The 18218-nt window shown below is 54.4% G+C and overlaps 6 protein-coding genes across 6 annotated transcripts; 2 read left to right on the forward strand and 4 right to left on the reverse strand.

The window, feature by feature from the left end:
- Nucleotides 1–859: 859 nt before the first annotated feature.
- M406DRAFT_334503 (uncharacterized protein) lies at nucleotides 860–3000 on the reverse strand (the record flags this gene model as incomplete). The annotated part of the gene is made up of 3 exons (XM_040920946.1): nucleotides 860–1762; nucleotides 1831–2728; nucleotides 2876–3000. The coding sequence occupies 3 exons, from the start codon at nucleotides 2998–3000 to the stop codon at nucleotides 860–862; spliced, it is 1926 nt and encodes a 641-aa protein (XP_040771859.1).
- A 1777-nt stretch (nucleotides 3001–4777) lies between these two features.
- Nucleotides 4778–5392, reverse strand: M406DRAFT_73340 (uncharacterized protein; the record flags this gene model as incomplete). Its single annotated transcript, XM_040925616.1, has 2 exons — nucleotides 4778–5253; nucleotides 5329–5392. The coding sequence occupies 2 exons, from the start codon at nucleotides 5390–5392 to the stop codon at nucleotides 4778–4780; spliced, it is 540 nt and encodes a 179-aa protein (XP_040771860.1).
- A 1175-nt stretch (nucleotides 5393–6567) lies between these two features.
- Nucleotides 6568–8263, reverse strand: M406DRAFT_218144 (MFS general substrate transporter; the record flags this gene model as incomplete). Its single annotated transcript, XM_040915524.1, has 2 exons — nucleotides 6568–7545; nucleotides 7622–8263. Coding segments are annotated over 2 exons (1620 nt in total), but the record flags the coding sequence as incomplete, so codon positions are not given.
- A 1817-nt stretch (nucleotides 8264–10080) lies between these two features.
- On the forward strand, nucleotides 10081–11811 carry M406DRAFT_296367 (uncharacterized protein; the record flags this gene model as incomplete). The annotated part of the gene is made up of 2 exons (XM_040919245.1): nucleotides 10081–10297; nucleotides 10391–11811. 2 exons carry the CDS (start codon nucleotides 10081–10083, stop codon nucleotides 11809–11811), a joined length of 1638 nt encoding a protein of 545 aa, XP_040771862.1.
- An 800-nt stretch (nucleotides 11812–12611) lies between these two features.
- M406DRAFT_334507 (uncharacterized protein) lies at nucleotides 12612–15066 on the forward strand (the record flags this gene model as incomplete). Its single annotated transcript, XM_040920947.1, has 3 exons — nucleotides 12612–12691; nucleotides 12803–12847; nucleotides 12930–15066. The coding sequence occupies 3 exons, from the start codon at nucleotides 12612–12614 to the stop codon at nucleotides 15064–15066; spliced, it is 2262 nt and encodes a 753-aa protein (XP_040771863.1).
- A 264-nt stretch (nucleotides 15067–15330) lies between these two features.
- Nucleotides 15331–18216, reverse strand: M406DRAFT_348321 (putative carboxypeptidase S1; the record flags this gene model as incomplete). Its single annotated transcript, XM_040922378.1, has 8 exons — nucleotides 15331–15855; nucleotides 16027–16284; nucleotides 16383–16644; nucleotides 16767–17171; nucleotides 17252–17303; nucleotides 17405–17792; nucleotides 17867–17969; nucleotides 18073–18216. 8 exons carry the CDS (start codon nucleotides 18214–18216, stop codon nucleotides 15593–15595), a joined length of 1875 nt encoding a protein of 624 aa, XP_040771864.1. The 3' UTR covers nucleotides 15331–15592.
- Between the last annotated feature and the right edge of the window lie 2 nt (nucleotides 18217–18218).

Genomic DNA, 18218 nt, shown 5'->3' on the forward strand with positions numbered 1-18218 from the left:
GAGTGAGAGAGAGAGAGAGAGAGAGAGAGAGAGAGAGAGAGAGAGAGAGAGAGAGAGAGAGAGAGAGAGAGAGAGAGAGAGGGCAAGTGAGAGTGTGGTTGGATCTCTTGAGATCAAGGCGGTGGTCGTGTGTTCAAACGATATTGTTGACCAGAGCCGAGGCCCAATCCAGCTTGAGCTCTCTCGTGCCTGCTCAGAGAGGACGGAAGAAAGAGGTGAGGAGAAATACGACAGGTGTGTGGGGGTGGGGATGAGTGAGGAGCGGAGTTTGTTGCGGGAGCTTGAATATTTAACAGTAAAATTCGAGATTGATAGGCCCGAGGTTAGAATTGTTCCTGTAGACAGGTGAGGAGAAAAAGAAGCAAGAGAGAGAAAAAAGCCAAGGATGTGTGAAGCAGAGTGTGAGGTGAATGGAAGGCGATGAAAGGTGTGAGGGAGACGGAGGTTGGAGTGCTGCTGGTGAACCAGTGAAAGGTGGAGAAAGTGATGCTAGAGTTGGAGTTGGGGTTTATGCCGATGCAGAACCCCACATGGAGGGAACCACGGATACCGTCGCTCTGGCTCTCCAGGCCCAACACGGGAAGCTACCGAGGTTAGGGGCCCATGTGCTGCTGCCCCTTGTGGACTCGTTAGCTCCCCGGCGTCAGTGTCAGTGGGCGCGTCTCGGTGCTTAGAATCCCGGCCCTTTTACTACCCGAAACATTGCATCGCACTACTGAACTTTCTCTCTCACATGCAATGATTGATTTGACAAGCCCCGACGCCAGCCCTCTCAGCCCCCCAGCCAGATGGCTTGCAGACCAGGGGACGGCGAAAGATGCAAGCTATCCCCCCGACGGACCTTTTTACATAAGTATACCTAATATCCGCTCCCGTGAATAGCATCATGCCAGTTCATCGTCTGGGGATGGCGAGTATTGTTGTACACCTTGTTCTTGTCCACTGACACATAATCAAGATTGTTCGCTCCTTTCTTGTCCACCAGTACCAGCTGAGGCTCATCGTGCGCCGCTGTCGAATCTCGCACGTAGTACGTCGCCTCCTCTGCCTCCTCGCTGGCCTCGCCCCCGACACTCTCCTTGGCACTGTCGATCGGTTTGGACTGGTTGGCAAGCAACATGATGCCCCCCTTCTCGAGCCAAGGGCCCGGCTCTATGCCTTTAACCAGTCCATATAACCCACCAGCCAGCAGGGCCAAGAGCACCACGACGAGTATCACTACCGCCGCCCATTCCCACGCCATCCTCGGCCCAGAGGCATAGATCTCCCATCGGATCGGAAAAGACACAGTCGTCTCCTCGGGGTCGGACGATGTGGTCGTGTTCCAGTCGGCAATGGTGACCAGATGCTGGGCCATCACTGCAATGACGGGCGCCATACCGCGTGCATCGTCTGTTGCTGAGAAGTTCTTGTTGAAGTAGGCCAGGTTGCGGGCGGTCAGCACCATATGGTAGACAATCCCGCTGTCCAGCAAGCCACTCATACGGCTGGTGATGCTGTTGAGTTCGCCCTTGACATCTCCAGCACAGGTCCTGTCCTCTGTGAAGGGCCCCAGCGGCAGCGGCTTGGTGCCCTTGTTGGAGCCATAATTGTCCAGTGATACAGAGACGCCGGCGCCGTCTATAATCCAGCTACCAACTGGATAGAGGGCCTGGGAGAAGGTCATGTTGCAGGTGACACCGGTGAAGTTGAGCGCCGTCACAGCCCCGATCGTCACCTCCAGGGTGGAATCTGTCGGCGATTCTCCTCGAGGACCGTCGACCTGACGCCACAGATTAGTCACGACTCTTGGGTGTGCTTCTGCGCGGGGGGGGGGGTTCTGCCGCTTACCTCAATGCACCCATCGCACGTGGCATTACCAGGGAAGCCAGACGTGCAGGTGGTGGTCAGCATGGGCACCGTCAGATTGAGGAACGCGTGCCAGCCATTGGCGTAGCGCTGAAAGCTGTGCGACCCATTTGCTGTGAAATAGTTGAAGGTGTCCTGGACCACAGAGTTCTGCACCGACATGGTCTGCACGGTAGACCCGTTGACGACAGTGTTCACGCCAGTCATGTAACCAGGTATCTCGGTGGTCACTGCAAACCAGCCTGGGTCAGGCTGTTGGTATGGTGCCGGGATGCCGCTGAGAAGTGTATACGTCGACGCAGCTACAATAGCCGCCGCCGCGTCCCAAGAAACCGGCCCGGAACCAATCATCTCCCACGCCTCGTTCCAGTAGTTGTTCCAGTCCAGGCTCACAAAGTGGGTGCGAGGCATGGTGATGGTCATCATCTCTCGCATGCTGCCCGTCAGATGGTATCCCTCGGTGTCCCCCGTGGGCCACCAGCGCTCCTTGGGAATGCCGATGGTGTTGACGGCGAGTCCCAAGAGCAGGACACAGAAAGCCACCGAGAGAGACGCCAGGAACCTCAGGATGTCCCTGGTCCCCAGCTTCTTCCATCCGTTCAGGGAGGCCCGCTTGTAGAAGTTCACAATACAAGTCAGCGGCTCTGTCAACTCCTTCTCCAGCTCCAGGTCGAGCAGGCCAGCGCCCCTGACCCCGAACGCCATCCAGATGGTGAGCACCACCGAGGCCGTGTGTTTCAGAGAGGACTGCACAAAGGTGTCCATCACCTTGTTGATGAGACCTATCGCTGCCAGCTGCAGGTCGACGTCGACTGAGATGCCACCGACCGTTGCGTCGCCGAGGTTGAAGGGCGTCCAGGAAGCCCCTAGCCAGATGATCCTAATGAAGCCAGTCAGCGTGTTGTCTCTGGAGGGGAATAATTCACGGAAAAAAAAACCCCCCCCCCCCTTGAAAAAGAAATGTGCAACTGATAAAAATGCTCACAGGATAACTACAACTGCAGGTAGGCAATCTCTCAAGACAAACATTGTCGCGGACTCCCATTTATCTGCCTTGAACGTCACCTCCGGATTCACATCTTTTTTCTTGAATCGTTGCCAGACCCTCCACCACTTCCCCGACTTCTTGGACCCTGAACTTGTTGACGACATTAATTATTATCTGGTTGCTGAGATAGAAAAGAAACGGAAAACTGTCCTAATTTTTTTCTTTCTTTTCTTTTGGGAATGGTTTGCACCTTTCAAGAACCAAGAGGGGATGAACAACAACACAGGGCGTTGTGAGCTTTTACAAGGCTGCGAGCATTCACTTATTACCACCCATTTCGCCTCCAGGTCCACAATTCGAGGCTTCACCCATGTAAAATGGCGTCCATAGAATGGACAAGCTGATACTTCAGCAATGTGGTTATCAACATTATCAAGCTGGGCATCCACTCTTCTCAAATCTAATGCCTAAATGTTTACAGCTACAATCCTACTCAATAAACCATGCAGGGGCCTTATGGGCCTTTGAGGTGTTACTGTGTGGGTGTCGTATACATTCCCACCGTTGCCAAGCCGCGCGGGCAGGATTCTCGTCGCTCATCAGATTCGCCTGGGTGCCTTCAAATGGATGGATGCCCTCTTATCCCATGGTCCCCACTTCAGCTGACCAAACCCGGTCAGATCCTCTGTCATACGAGTCCATAAGCAGTTAATTCCAGCCCACCTGCCAGACATGTGGTACGAAGCTCATGTTGTGTAAGTATTGAGGTGGAGTACTTTGGTAGGAAGTAGACGGGTGCCTAATATCATTTGGATCTTTGATGAGATGTTTAAATCTTCTATGTCTTTTTTCTTTTTTTAAGCATGGTGACCTCGATGCTGATTGCAAACTGAACAGAGAGCTTGATACGGCTTGAGATTACTCGATCCTGGTCCTTCTCTATTTGTGCAGACTACGTTTTGACCAGTCTGGTACACTTTCACTGCTCTGAATCTCTTGAAGAGTATTCATATATTCGGCGTAGCTAGCCATACTTGCCAGGAAGAAGATGCTAAATTTAGAGTTGGTTGAGCAATGTATCAATTTGCTTATAAGAATCCACATTTTGTTCATTATGCTGGATTGACACCTACAAATCAAGTTGCGCATAGTAACCTCTTCCTGTACATCGAATCTTGCCTTCTATCACAGGGCAAGGGGGGGTTTCAGGTATGCACTTTTATTCAGACCAGAATACATGAACTAGTATACTGTATTGGCCACTAAGTGGCTCAGGGTAACCGGACAGTTTCCAAGAATTTGGGAGCAGTCAAAACATGGTAGACCAAGTAATTTTCTAGAATACTGCCTGAGTAAAAAGAGAAACAATACTTTTCGCTTCTACATTCAGCTCACAATAAGCACCGAATCCAATATAATCAAAAAGCATAGACAATTAAAGTTTGCAGAATCTCAACGAAAAACCAAACAAAGCCCTCCGCAAGGCTTATTACACCTAGGTTCAAAGATAAGCAGACAAACTCAAATAACCGTTCCCAGCCCTATAGCAAAGTTCTACAATCGCATGCTGAATAATCAAATATCTTGGCGACCACCGGCTTCCAGTATTAGATATCTCGCTCGAAATAGCAGTTTCCCTTCAGGTTACAAGCAATCATAAGTAGGAACCCAGTCTTGGCATCGTTGTTATAGAATCGCCTTGATGTAAAGTCTGTTTAATGTAGAAGTAACTGAGCATTCATCTTTCGATGTCGCTCGAATCCACCGAAGGAACCACTAAAGATCTGGGTATTACCTGGACACACCCAGACACATCTCAACCTGGACAGCCCCAGGAGCCAAATGCCAAAAATTGCATCGGGCGCCGGCAGGCCCTTTCACACAACAGCTGTTACTAGTCCTCGGCAACCCACCCGCTGCCTCTCTCTGCTGGTCAGGTACTCAAAGCGCACCCTCGACCGTGCCAACAGCTGCTCCGGCCGTGCTTGCTACTGTAGAGGTAACGTCGCCAACAACAGTCTCCGCAGTAGAGACAACGCCATCGAGGTCGTCCAGCTGGCGCTTGATAATGCTCTCTACCCCAGAGGTGACTCCTTCAAGTCCAGTCGCACTCTCAACTCCGGAGAGAGTACCGGTGACGGTGCTGAGGGCCCCATCGATGACAGACCCAGCATCCAGGCCGTCCACCTGACGCTTGACAATGCTTCCAACCTCGGACGTAACCCCTTCAAGTCCAGTAGCGCTCTCAACATCAGAGAGCGCGCCGGTGACAGTGCCGAGGGTTCCATCGACAACAGATCCAACATCAAGGTCGTCCAGCTGGCGCTTGGCAACGCTCTCAACCTGAGAAAGAGCACCTGTGGCGGTGCTTTCAACAGTATCGAGAGCGGGCCCAACATCAACACTGACACTCGTGGCTAATATAGAATGTTTGTCAGTCTCTATTTCCTTTGCTGCACCAAGTTTTGAGCAAAGGGGCGAGAAGAGCCTACAAATGGGAGCCGCGAAGGCGGAAGCCATAAAGGCAGAGTTGATGGCGATTCTTAAAAAGAGCATCCTGGCTATTTTCGTAGTAATTTGGTGGTAATGAGAGGCAAAAGCGAAAGTATGGGATAGTAATGAATGGCAAATGGTTTCTGAAGGAGTGACTGGAGAAGACTGAGGAATATAGAAGTTGATGATGTTGTTGGGCAACCTCTGGCTCAATTTATATAAAATATCTGCACCTTCAGCCCATTCTAGCCACTGTTCCTGCACGGCACCTCTTTTGCCTTCTATTAGGAAATGATTCCATGATAAAAAAGCTTGTGCCGTTGCGATCGAACTGTGTTGTCTCAGGTTGTCAGGGGTGAATGCCTTAATGATCGACCTCCCCGCAGCAAGTTGGTGAGATTATCGTCCAAATAGCCGCGTTCAGTAAGAAACGGAGGTGGCATGCGACTCTAAGCCTCCCCCATACAACACAAAGTTTTGCACATCGCAATCTCATCCGTTTGATCAGCCTCATGATGATAGTTACTAGAAGGGGTCGTAAAAGTCAACCAGTCTCGAGCAGGAGTTGCAATGTCGGTGTGCGACTCTGGCAGGATGAAGTCGCAGCGATTGTGTTTGATTGAGGCGATATCTGATGACTAAAGGATCGCGTGGTTGCAACGTGGAAGTGCTGCCAATTTCATTTGAGCATTAAGGTTAAGACTATCAAATCTTCTGGCATCTACAAGTCCATCCGCTGTGACGCTCGTGATCTCCTCAGCCACGTAATCCCCAGCGCGAGGAAATTGGCTGATGTATGTGATCCTCCGCATCATCCTGCTATAATCTGAAGACTGTTATCTGGAGGCCATTTCTGTGAGCCGGGAGATACATGTCTCCCATCTTGCTCCGAGGCCTACAACACACAGAACAAACAAGCCCAGCATATTTGCAACGTATGAATGAGCGGTAGGAGATGGAATTACAAAGTAGCTTGATTGGATATTCTAAACAACAAATGCCTATCGCAATCTTTCAACCCTTCTGTCTTTCAAATGTCTGAAACGCAGTTTCTTCTAAGCCGCCTCCTATCCCCACCCAACGTTCCCCCGCAAAAAAAGATGTCCAATGGTAGATCTGCCGTCTTTGGCAACCATCTGCCGTAAAATGGGTCTGGCAGTGCTATTTACTATCATGAAACGGGTATCTATGAGTCGTAGGTATCATCAAACTCGCGTAGGTCCACCTTGCTCCTCTGCCGCTGCCACCTCTCCTTCGTCATCACCCTCCAGCCAAATCTCGTGGCCATCACCTTCTCTCACGAGCCAGCTCGCCATCCATCCAATGGTCGCGAAGCCGCTCAGGCCCCACCACACAGCGCCAACGACTCCTCTGGCAAGTCCGAGGCCATATAGATATCCACAGAGCATTGGGCCAATGGTCCTTGCCGCCGAGGTACAACTCTGTGCTAGGCCGTGCACGGTTCCCAGAACGCTTGGATGTGGTGAGCAGTTGTTTACCAAGATTGTGCTGTTGGGCAGGCTAAAGGTCCTCCCGACCACCTGAAAGAATAAAACAGCTGCTATGGAGATCCATAGCAAGATGCCGGACTTTGGGCTCGGCGGAGGCGACGCGCTCGGCACAAGTGACAGGTATGGAAGCAGGAAGTAGGTAACAGGGAAGCAGAGGAGGAACAACCGCAGACAGCGCACAGTGCCCAGTCGTGCAGACAAGGCTGGATAGACGACCAGTTGCAAAGTAATACCAATAATGCCCAGGATCGACATTGCCACACCGACTTTAGCGGGCGGAAGACCTAGTCCACCTGTAAAGACGAACGGCAAGTGACGCTCGGCCGCCGACGGCTTGGCAGGATCGTAGACCGGAGTCGAAAGGAAGACGAACCACAGGGAGTTGAAGGTGCCCACGTGGAAGGCGAGGAGAGAATGAGCAACGAGGGTTGTGCAGACGTTGCGGGTAAAAATGCGGCGGAAGGCAAGGCGCTGGGTATACCGAGGTCGCCGCTTCGTAGAAGTTGAGTCCCTCCCGACCGCAGAGGACATCCTCGGCGAGGTCGGGGAGTGTGCCATCTCGAAGCTGGTGTTGGCGTCTTCAGTAGACGCAAGGGCTTCGTATTTGACCGACGCCTGCCTACGAAAGCAGCAGGACACAGCCGAAGAGATCTTCTTTCCGAGCTCAATTCCCCAGTCTCTCCTGTCGGCTCGCGTGTCGAGCGTCTTTGAGAGGGTCAGCCATTTGTAGCATCGGCAGCATCCGAGATGATGACGATGATGATGGACCGGAACGACTTACTTCTTCCAGGCGCAACCAAGCTGACAAGGCTGCAGACATCAAAAGAAACGCACTGACGATGTTCGGTAAGGCGTACGGGAAGCGACGGAAAAACTCGACCTCCCCGAAGACAGTTGGATAACTGGTTGCAGGGTCGGCGAGGAGCCCGCCGAGGATGGGTCCAATGATGACACCGATATTGAAAGTCATTGGCAGCAGAACGAAGGCCCTCTGCTGATACTTCTTCTCACGCACGATTTCCGAGATCATCGTCCTGAGAACACCGACATTTCCGTTCGTAGCGCCTCCCAGGCTCCTAAACAGCAGCGCCTGCCAGAACGCCGTGCTGAAGCCAAACCCCAGACAGGATACCATGGTGCCCGTCAGACCAATGAGGAGAACCGTCTTGCGGCCAAAGCGACTGGAATCGGCAATACGCCCCCAGAGCATGGCTGTAAATAACTGCGCAGCTGTGAAGGAGGCATGTAGGATCCCCGCCTGTGTGGCAATAACCGAGTCCGGAAGTGACGGGTCGAACCACTTCAGCTGATAGAACATATAAGATTGCAGACTGGTCTGGACAAGAGGCTCCGACAACCTGGTGAGGACGATCACCATGAGCTGCTGCTTGTGAGGCAAGTCCTTCCAGGCTACTGCTTTCTTCACACCTTTGTGGTGGTTTCTGACATGTTGCTGTTCGTCAAGGCTTTGTGCACCGGCAATTTGTTGTTGCGCCCCTGCTCCTTCAGGTGCAGATAAAGGCACTGCATGTGCTTCACCCGTGTCTTGATCAGCATTTTGGCTCTGCAAGGGCCTGGATGCTTGCTCCACGTCACTATGACTTCCTTGTTCTGGCACATGTAAGTTTAGTTTGGTGTCTGCCATCGTCGGCTTTAGAGTTCAGCTTAAGCTCATTTCATAGGGATCTCGCGCTTGGTGCTTAGCCAGGTGATTATGACGTTTGCTGCGAACAGACGCTATTGTACTCCAAAGAGTAATTAATAGATCAAGGAGAAACGAATGTTGCTAAAGATGCACTTGTGTAAGGGTGAAATTGCGACAAAAATAAAGTGATCTTATAATTGTAGTATTGTTTGCATCCTCGGCTGGTATCTTTTTTGAATGAGCCAAAAGTCTAAGCATAATTTCTCAGCAGGCACTTCAAGAGTGGTAGTGAGGGGAAACGCAGATGAGTAGAAAACCCATCGCAGTGGAAACCCTAACCCAGCATTTGTGTTGGGCCCAATTTGATCCGAGCCTAAGTTTTCTGTATTTCTTATCTTGTTGCAAAAGGCTTGAGTTCCCCTTGTCTTATTCCAATGTTTGAAAACCTTGTTTGCTCTCCATAATTTGGAAAGCCGTGTTCATCGGATTTGCCAGGGCATTGGCAGCGCAATTTTTGTAGTCTCTTGAGTGTACTTGGCCTATGCTGTAGCAGCTAACCTACCGAAGAATACATCACATTCCTCACTGGACATCATTGAGCGCCTGCTCAGATTTGACCATCTGAAATTCCAATCATGTCTCGGGCAACTTCGCTTTCAAGAAACAGGAGGAGAGATGTTGCGCTCTCCATCTGGTCCAGGAGTGCTCCAAGTCAGTTTTGGATAGACAAATCACGGAATTCGACAAGTATCCCCAAGGCCGTCTTGCTGCTTGCCTTTCCAGGCAGCACAAATCACAGCCGGTAGATTGAGTCTTGGGAATTCAACATCCCAGAAACTCGTCTGGTCTCATAGCGTGATGTCGGACTTGATGTCGACGCTCGGGTTGGAGGAGATTGTAGGGTGTGGGGGGACCTATACGCAGTCACAGCAGTGAGTGTAGAATGCATGAAGTACTTACCTATGTATTGTAGCAGTGTAGTCGCAAATGATGCAGGAACCCCAGAGCCCCAGTAACCTTTAGGCACCCCCGGGAGTAGCGGGTCCCTGCCCTGCGCTTATCGAGCAGCCGATTGTCAGCAGTAATGTCGTCATGATTAGAGCCGTGACAGGGGTAGCTTCGACCACTCAGAGCGGCCGCATACTAAGCGTATGGGAGCATCACCAGTGTGGGAAGGCGTATAGGAGAGGGGGAGGGAGGGGGAGGGAGGGGGGAAGGACAGCCCCTCGCCCTGGGGCCCCTCACTGCGCCTGCCCTGTGAGAATTGAACGTGTTATCATTACTTCTGCTCCGCGTGCGTTTCGTATTCTCAAACGACTTGCAGCAACCCCTCATTCCCATTTGGTCGAGAACGTCACCTTTTCTATCTTGTCGTCCCCCATTGTCCCCCTTTTCCTTCTTCTTTTCCTTCCCCTCCTCCTCTCCTCCCTAGACTTAGGATCGTGAGCTTCATGAATCCTATCACACTCAGAGCCAGTCCATATTCTTTCTATAGAATTGCAAGACCAGCTACCATAAGCAACATCCTGTCCCTGACCAGGCCCAGAAGAAACCACGTCCAGCTTTATCGTCTCAGCACATCAGCTACACGAGCCATGGCCCAAGAGTACAAACTTCCGGGTGTCACCTCACTCGACCTGAAGCCAGGCTACAAGGAGGAGGTTGACGTCGAGGGGCTCGACACCAAGGTCCTGCTTGTCAATGCAGGCGGAAAGATCCAGGCTCTTGGCGCAAAGTGCACACATTACGGTGCTCCTTTGGCCAAGGGCGTCCTGACGACCAATGGCCGTCTCACATGCCCGTGGCACGGAGGTGAGCTCTTTCTTCTCTCCCTTGTCGGTTTCTTCCATACGCGAGCCGAGGCCTGAGCTAGAGCGCTGACAACATGACTTTTCTTCCTCCCAGCTTGTTTCAATGCTAAGACAGGTGACGTTGAGGATGCCCCGGCGCTGGACGCCCTTCCTGTCTTCAAGGTCACACAGAAGGATGATGGATCAGTCTACATCACCGGCGAGGAGGCGGCGGTGAAGTCCAGCAGGCGCCAGCCCAAGTTCAGGTGCAATGCCTCCACTGCCAATAAGGAGGACAGGGTTCTCGTCGTCGGTGGTGGATCTGGTGCCTTGGGAACGATCGAAGGCCTGCGTGGCGGGGGTTTCCAGGGACCCATCACCCTGATTTCCAACGAGGGATACCTGCCCATTGACCGGACCAAGCTGTCCAAAGCTCTGATCACGGATGTAAGCAAGATCCAGTGGCGTGACAAGGCGTGGTTCGACAGCGGCAGCGTTGAGATCGTGGAAGACGAGGTGACGGGCATCAACTTCGCCGATAAGACTGCGTCGACTAAGAGCGGCGGTAAGTTCGGCTACGGCAAGCTTGTCCTGGCCACGGGCGGCACGGCCAAGCTCTTGCCCCTGCAGGGTTTTAAGGTACTGAACAATATATTCACGCTGCGGAACCTCCACGACACACAGAAGATCGTGGATGCTATCGGATCCAAGGGGAAGAAGATTGTTGTGGTCGGCAGCTCCTTCATCGGTATGGAGGTGGCCAATGCCACGGCCGCAGACAACCAAGTGACCATCATCGGAATGGAGAGTGTCCCCCTGGAGCGTGTGCTTGGCAAGAAGATCGGCGCGGCCCTCCAGAAGGCTCTGGAGGGCAAGGGCGTCAAATTTTACATGGATGCCTCTGTCGATAAAGCAGAACCGTCCAAGGCCGATCCCTCTAACGTCGGCGCTGTTGCTCTGAAAGACGGCACAAGTCTGGAGGCAGACCTGGTGATCCTAGGCGTCGGCGTCGCACCGGCTACGCAATATCTCAAGGACAATAGCATTGTCAAGCTCGAGGAGGACGGCAGCCTCAAGACGGACGAGAACTTCAGCGTGGTCGGGCTGAAGGATGTCTACGCCATTGGCGACATCGCGTCGTACCCTTATCATGGCCCTGGGGGCGAGGGCAAGTACGTCCGCATCGAGCACTGGAACGTGGCCCAGAACGCGGGTCGTACTGTGGCAGGCCATATCGTCGCACCCACCAGGAAAGCCGCCCCGTTCACGCCCGTGTTTTGGAGTGCGCTCACGGCACAACTGCGCTACTGCGGGAACACGGCCGGCGGATATGACGACGTGGTGATCCAGGGTAGCCTGGACGAGGGCAGTTGGGCGGCGTATTACACCAAGGGGGAGACGGTTGTCGCCATGGCGAGCATGGGCAAGGATCCGGCCATGACGCAGAGCGCGGAGTTGCTGGCTCTTGGGAAGATGCCGTCCAAGAGCAAGCTTCAGGACGGACTGGACCCTGTGAGCCTGGGGCCCCCGGAGTAGAGCTCTAGGGAGGGAGAGCAGAAAACCGTCATCCTTGGCTCGTCTCCCACGGATGTCCTCTATTGGGCATTCATCGCGGCCTTGATGGGTGCACAGTTGACCTTTTTGCTGATTCTGGGTGGCACCGGAATCGCGATGATGACTGTTTTCTTGCGGTGCTGTATTCACAACTCATGTGAGTTTCTATAAACAGAAAGAAAAACGGATCTGGTTGTGAGAGGCATTAATACATACAATAGTGTGCTTGTAATATGATTCACTAGTTCCTTTTCACCACGCCAAAATTCATCTAGTTCCACGAACGAGTCCTTTGAGGGCCAGGAGAGTCTCATCGCCATGTTCATGATGTGCCAATGCCTTTATTGGCGATCTCCAAGTTGTCGCACTCCAAGTTGTCGCACTCTACGTCGGCCCGGATCAACGGACTTGAAGAGGAAAATCCTTCCTACCCAAGCTCAGCTTACTACAGTTCTGTAGGCGTGAGTCGCGCACACGCTGGTAACAGTATAAGCACTAGTTTGCTTGGACCAGTGGCAGTGTTCTCACTCAGCTGCAGTGAGTGGCTCCAGTGGAGGTTCAGGGGTTGCTGCGGACAAGGGCCCTGCCGATGGGCAATGAGCAAGTGGCGCTTTCTGACAAGAAGGATTTCCTAGGTTATTTGCCGGCGTCCAGGCCAAACGAGGCAGGGAGGCGCTTTAAAAGGAAGAGAGACAGAGAAAGAAAGATTCAAATTCTATGACATCCCTCTTGTCGAGAAAGTCGTCGTTTTCACTTTCTCGAGTGGTTGAGCCAAAAACATCATGGGCAGCCAGGAAATAGGCAGCGGGTCAGATCGACCTGCGCCGCGTAAACGGACCAAAACTGGATGCATTACCTGCAGGTTGGTGTTGTATTGAACCCTCGACAGAACATATTCTTCCCTCTTTCAACCCTCGATGTCATCAAGAAGAAGAAGCAATGTCTCGCCCAGTACTGACTGCCATGTTCCAAGGATTCGTCGTGTGAAGTGCGACGAGACTCGACCGAGCTGCAACAGGTAATTACAGCCGGGCTCCGGACCTCCCGTGGTCTTTTATTCAGTCTGGCCATCCACAGCTAACCACAGTCCACCACACCAGATGCACCCAGTCCAAGCGGGTATGCGATGGCTACCTGCCCAACACAGAACAGGACGACCCTCGTGGTGAGTCCTCGGGCAATGGGCGCCGCACCACGACGGTCAAACCCGTCTCGCGCCGTGCGCTCGCCATCGCCATTCGACAGGTGAACGTGGTAGGGCCAGCGGTGCGCGTGCTGGCGCCGTCGCCGTACCTCGAGGACGACGTTGCCTGCTTCGACTTCTTCCGCCTGCGGCTGACGGCAGTATCGAGTGATCCCAAGGACTCGGCCCAGAGCGTCAGCGGCTTCTGGAACTGCACGCTGCTGCAGGCTGCGCATCTCGAGCCGGCTGTGTGGCAGGCCGTCGCGGCTCTGGGTGCGCTGTATCGGAGATGGGAGGTTGTGTCGGGTGGTGGTGGTGGTGGTGGTGGTGGTGGTGGTAGTGGTGGCCGTCATCGTTTGTCACGACATGCAAAGAAGCAAAAGAAGGAGGGAAAGAACCTCCTATGGTTGGAAGCCTCGAGCAGCAGCAGCAGCAGCAGCAGTGATGACACCGGCTCACATGTCAGCACACCAAGTAGTAGCAGCAGTGATGAGAAGAACGAAGACAACGACGACAACGACGATGAAGACCACGATGATCACGGTCATGGTTCTGGTGTGGCGGACCAGTGGAACGAACAGTCTGTGCGACTCGCAGACCAGGCTGGTACTTGTTACAGCAGCGCCATGAGGCTGGCCAGCTCCATCCGGGACCCGAGCACCATGCTCGTGCTGAGCCTGGCCCTGGCCGCGGCGGCGAACCTCTCTGGGAGATGGGTTGACAGCAGCGTGCACTTCCGCGCGGGCCAGAGGATCATGACCCAGCTCCGGAGCGAGGCACAGGGGAGGCCCATCCGGGACGTGGAGATGCACGCCGCCGAGAGCCTGGCCAGGCTGGGCGTGCAGTGGCTGTCCTTTGGCGACCAAAGGGCACCGTGGCCGCGCGATTCTGAGGAGGCCTTCTTCATGCTGCCCTCGTCGTCAGAGGCGGGACAGTATGGGGTGCTCTGGAGCCTACACCGTGCCCACATCGCCCTCATTGGGATCCTCGGACGTGTGCTGGCTGGGGCAGGAGGCGAGGACATAGAAAGAGAGCAGCAAATGAACGTACCAGCAGCGGACACGAACAACACCACCAACACCACTGACAGATCTCACTCTACTGCCACAAGCACCACCGTGCCCTCACCCACTGAGGCCGAGGCCGCCGTCGTTCGGGATCTGGAGGCGTGGGAACAGAACCTCACCGACCTCCTCGAGAGCAACAGCGTCTCGTCGTCGGCCAACCCTCACCACCACCACACAAACCCTCTCGACCTGCTCGCCCTCAAGCTCCTGCACGCGGCCACCCGCCTCCTACTAGCCGCGAATATCATGCGGCCCGACTACAGCGAGCTGGGCTGGGACGGCTGCCTGGGCTACTTTGAGCGCATCCTCGCGCTGGTGGCCCTCGTCCTGCGCGCCGAGGCGCACAAGAACCCGCTCCTGCAGTCCGTCATGTCCCTCGACGAGCCCGCTATCAACGTCGTCCTTTGGCTCACCGCCTACCGTTGCCGCCACCCGATCCTCCGACGGCGGGCGCTGGCCCTGCTGCAGCGGGCGAGGCGGCTGGAGGGCGTGTGGATGAGCACGAGCACGGCGGCGGCGGCGAGGAAGGTCATCGAGGTCGAGGAGACAGGGGGTCTGAGCAGAAACAGCAGCAGCGGTCCGTCCGCCACGTTGGAGCAACAACAACAACAACAACAACAACAACAACGAGAAGAAGAAGACAACAATAGCGGCTTCTCCTTCTCCTCGTCCTCCTCCCTTCCCAGCTACAACGTCGGCGGGTGGTCTGCGGTAGAGGCGGCGCTGAACCGGGAGATCGAGGCCGAGGACCCGCGGTCGTGGCTTGGCCCGCACTGTGCGCGCCGCTGGGCGTCCGAGTCCAAGATGGGCTGGGGCGTGCTGCCGGGCGACTTTGTGGTGCCGCTGCGGCGGCGTGTCACGCACTTGGGTGTGTTGGCCGAGTATGACCCGCGCGTGGGCAGGTCGAGGGCCGACCTGGTGTTGCACTTTGCGGACTGGGGCGTTGATGGCCAGCTGCGGAGGGAGATGCTGTCGGTGTACTTTTGAGAGTCTTTCAGGGGGGTCATCCATTGGTGTTTTGGTATGGAGGGGGAGAGGTAGAAAGGGTAGCATGGTCGGTAGGTTTCAATTCATTCAAGCTTGTGATACTGGAGTATTATCCTCTCTCCCCTTATGGGTCCTTTTGAATTTCACCCTACCAGTCTTGATCGTCCTGAGATGAGCTTATGTTGTTGCTGAGTAAAATTAAAGTCTCCTGCGAACGGAGGTTGTTTGATGATTAAATTCTTGCCTTCATTAAAATGACTCCTCATGTTGATAAGCCGAGCCAAAAGAACCACACCAGATACATCTCGTACAATTATTTCTTCTTTTGCCTCCCCCATGGCCAGAACCACACTTTCTTGCTTCCTTGTCCTCTTTCCTCCATCCCTCTACCGTCCCAAGCAAGACGCAACTACTTTCAATCCCTCAAGTACCTCTCCAACCCTCCAAAACGAGACCGGTCGAGAAACATACCATCTGCTTCCCATTACTTCCTTCTCACCCCATCCTCCTCCATAACATCTCTCAATCACCTCCTCACAACCGCCGTCGCAGTCTCAGTGGCGCTCACCGTCGTGGGGTTTCCGCTCGTGGCATAAAAGACACCCGCGGGGCTCACGATCTCCCAGTCCACAACCACAGCGGTCCCGGCCTGCAAAGCGGCGCGCTGCTCGTCTGTACACGATGAGGGGTCGCTCGCGAGGTACCAGCCACACTGCGGTGCGGCCACGACGGGCGGGAGGACGGCGTTGGTGACGTTGAGAGTGCTCAGGGGCCCGCGGGTGCTGTAGCCTGCCCAGCTGTCGTTGCTACTGCTGCTGCTGCTGCTGATTGCACCGCCGCCACCACTGCTCTTGGACGAACACCCTTGAGAAGAAGAGGAGGAGGAGGAGGAGGAAGAGGAGGAGGAGGAAGAGGAGGAGGAGGAAGAGGAGGAGTTGGTTTCAGCAGCTCCTCCTCCACCTCCCAGAACGTCAATCTCGCCCGTCGCAACATCGCGCCCCAGCACTGCGCGCTCAAAGATGCGCAGGACGGTTTCGGGCTGGTAGTCGGCGACAGCATGGCCTGCCTCGAACACGCGCGAGAAGGACACGCGGTCGTGCTGCCGGACAAGGCCGCCCTGGTAGCTCGCGTTGGTGGTGATGGGGGCGTAGCCTGCGCTGCGGAAAGACTCGGCTCCTGGATAGTTCATTGAGAGTGACACGTTTTCGACGCCCATCCCTATTTTTTTTATATTTTTTTTTTTGTCTCTGTTAGTCTTCTCATCCGGCCGACCCACCTGTACATGATCTTCTTTGTGGAAAGGGGTTGTGCCTTACAGTTACATTGGTAGTCTCGGTCACCGTAGACGAATGCGATGCCGATGCCCGCTTCGAGGATGTACTCTAGGGTGCTATATGTCTGGATCATCGGATCGCCTGTCACACCAAACATGTTCACGGCGCTGGCCTCGGCGCTCTCGGTAAAGTTGACGGGAACACCAAGGGCCTCCTGCACCCAGCGCTGGTTATAGAACGCGGCGACGGTCCCGATGATGGGGAAGTCTCCTGGCATTGGGAGCGCGAGGTCAAACACAGATCTCTGTTGGCGAGTATTTTACTCTAGGTCAGTTTCTCGTTGTACTGTATTCTAATTTTGCGGTAGCCTCCTCTACCCTGACGGGAATAGAAGAAAGAGAGAGATAAAGACAGGACTCCACTTACGTTTGAGCTGAGATACATCTCCTCTAACCCGGTGAAGCAGTTCTCAGTAGCGTTCACACACAGAGCATTCACATCATCCACCGCACCCGTCCCGTATGGGTCCAGCTCGGCCGCTGCGTCGCGGCACGACTGGATCAGCCCATAGCACTCGTCCACGACCTCGGCAAGCTCGTCGTAGTACTCGTCCGGGACCACCTTGATGCCGTACGTGTTGTTGAACATCATGGCCGGGAAGGATGACAGCTGGCTCTCGACATCGATGCAACCGTTGTTGGTGCCCAGCGTGCCGAGGGACAGGCTGATTGGTGCCTCGATGCCGTCGGTGGTCTCGTAGCTTCCGTTGGCGATGCGCTCGTTTTGCTGCTGGATGTAGGCCACTGAGGCGGGGCCAAAGAAACCCGAGTACTGCATAGTCCTGGTCAGCATCATGTCTTGTTCCTGCTCATCTTGATAGACGCAGATGCAGCAGACAGGATCAAACTTACCGAGTAAGACCAAAGGTCGATCTCCTTATTGTTAGTGTTCCACTCGGGAAACCTGGCCACCCTCATTGTCAGCATCCATGCCCCTTCGCACCCAGACAGCTTCGATGCCGCGGTCATGTCAAGGAACAGGGAAAGGGAGAGAAGAGAACGCACTCCTGGAACCAGACCTGCGAGAGCTGGAACATCTGCCGAGCAACCTGAAGCGTGGTATTCGCCGTCCTGCTCTCGTCCTGGCTGCTCATAGTCGCCGCGGTCGTCGTGCTATTGCGCACCACATCTGCCTCCGTCCCAGGCGTGAACAGGCCCGAAACAACATCAAACGTGCCGTTCTGCACCTCTGTGTAGGAAAACCCCGTCTGCACCGGTATGTCGACGTAGAGCATGTTGACCTGGCTGTTGAGCGACCACGGGTTAAGGGTCGTGCCGTTGCCGTCGGCGTTGACGCTGCAGGGGAAGCCGGATCCGCCGCCGAGGAAGGACGTGCCAGGGCCGCCGGGCATCCAGATCGTAGTCGGAGCCTGGTCGGCGTTGGTGCGAGATTCTGTGGGAGTTGTTAGAACTTTGCCGGAGGTGAGGATCCCCGGTTCCATTGGCCGAGGTTCTGGGAAAACACACCAAAGTACCAGAAGAAGATGCTTGCGTTGTAGGTGTCGCCGACGGGGAGCGTCACATAACCGCTGTAGCTCTTCACTCCAGGCGTGGTGTCGCAGATGTCCGTCTGTATACGAATAGAAACAAGAGAGAGAGCATATTAGCATACTGTCATCCATCAAGCCATGTCGATTGCATCCGACTGTATGCGGTGGAACGGGTTCCCTCACCTCTTTGTAGGAGAGTGATGCCCCAATGAGGACACTGGACTCTTTGAAGACGACATCGTGAGGCTCCGGAATAAACGTCTGCGCGGTACACAGCGACTGCAAGAGAGTAGCCAGAGCGGCTGCCCGCCGGATCCAATGTATCATTG

This window comes from Cryphonectria parasitica (genome assembly GCF_011745365.1).
Source record: "Cryphonectria parasitica EP155 unplaced genomic scaffold M406scaffold_9, whole genome shotgun sequence".
Classification (NCBI taxonomy): domain Eukaryota; kingdom Fungi; phylum Ascomycota; class Sordariomycetes; order Diaporthales; family Cryphonectriaceae; genus Cryphonectria; species Cryphonectria parasitica.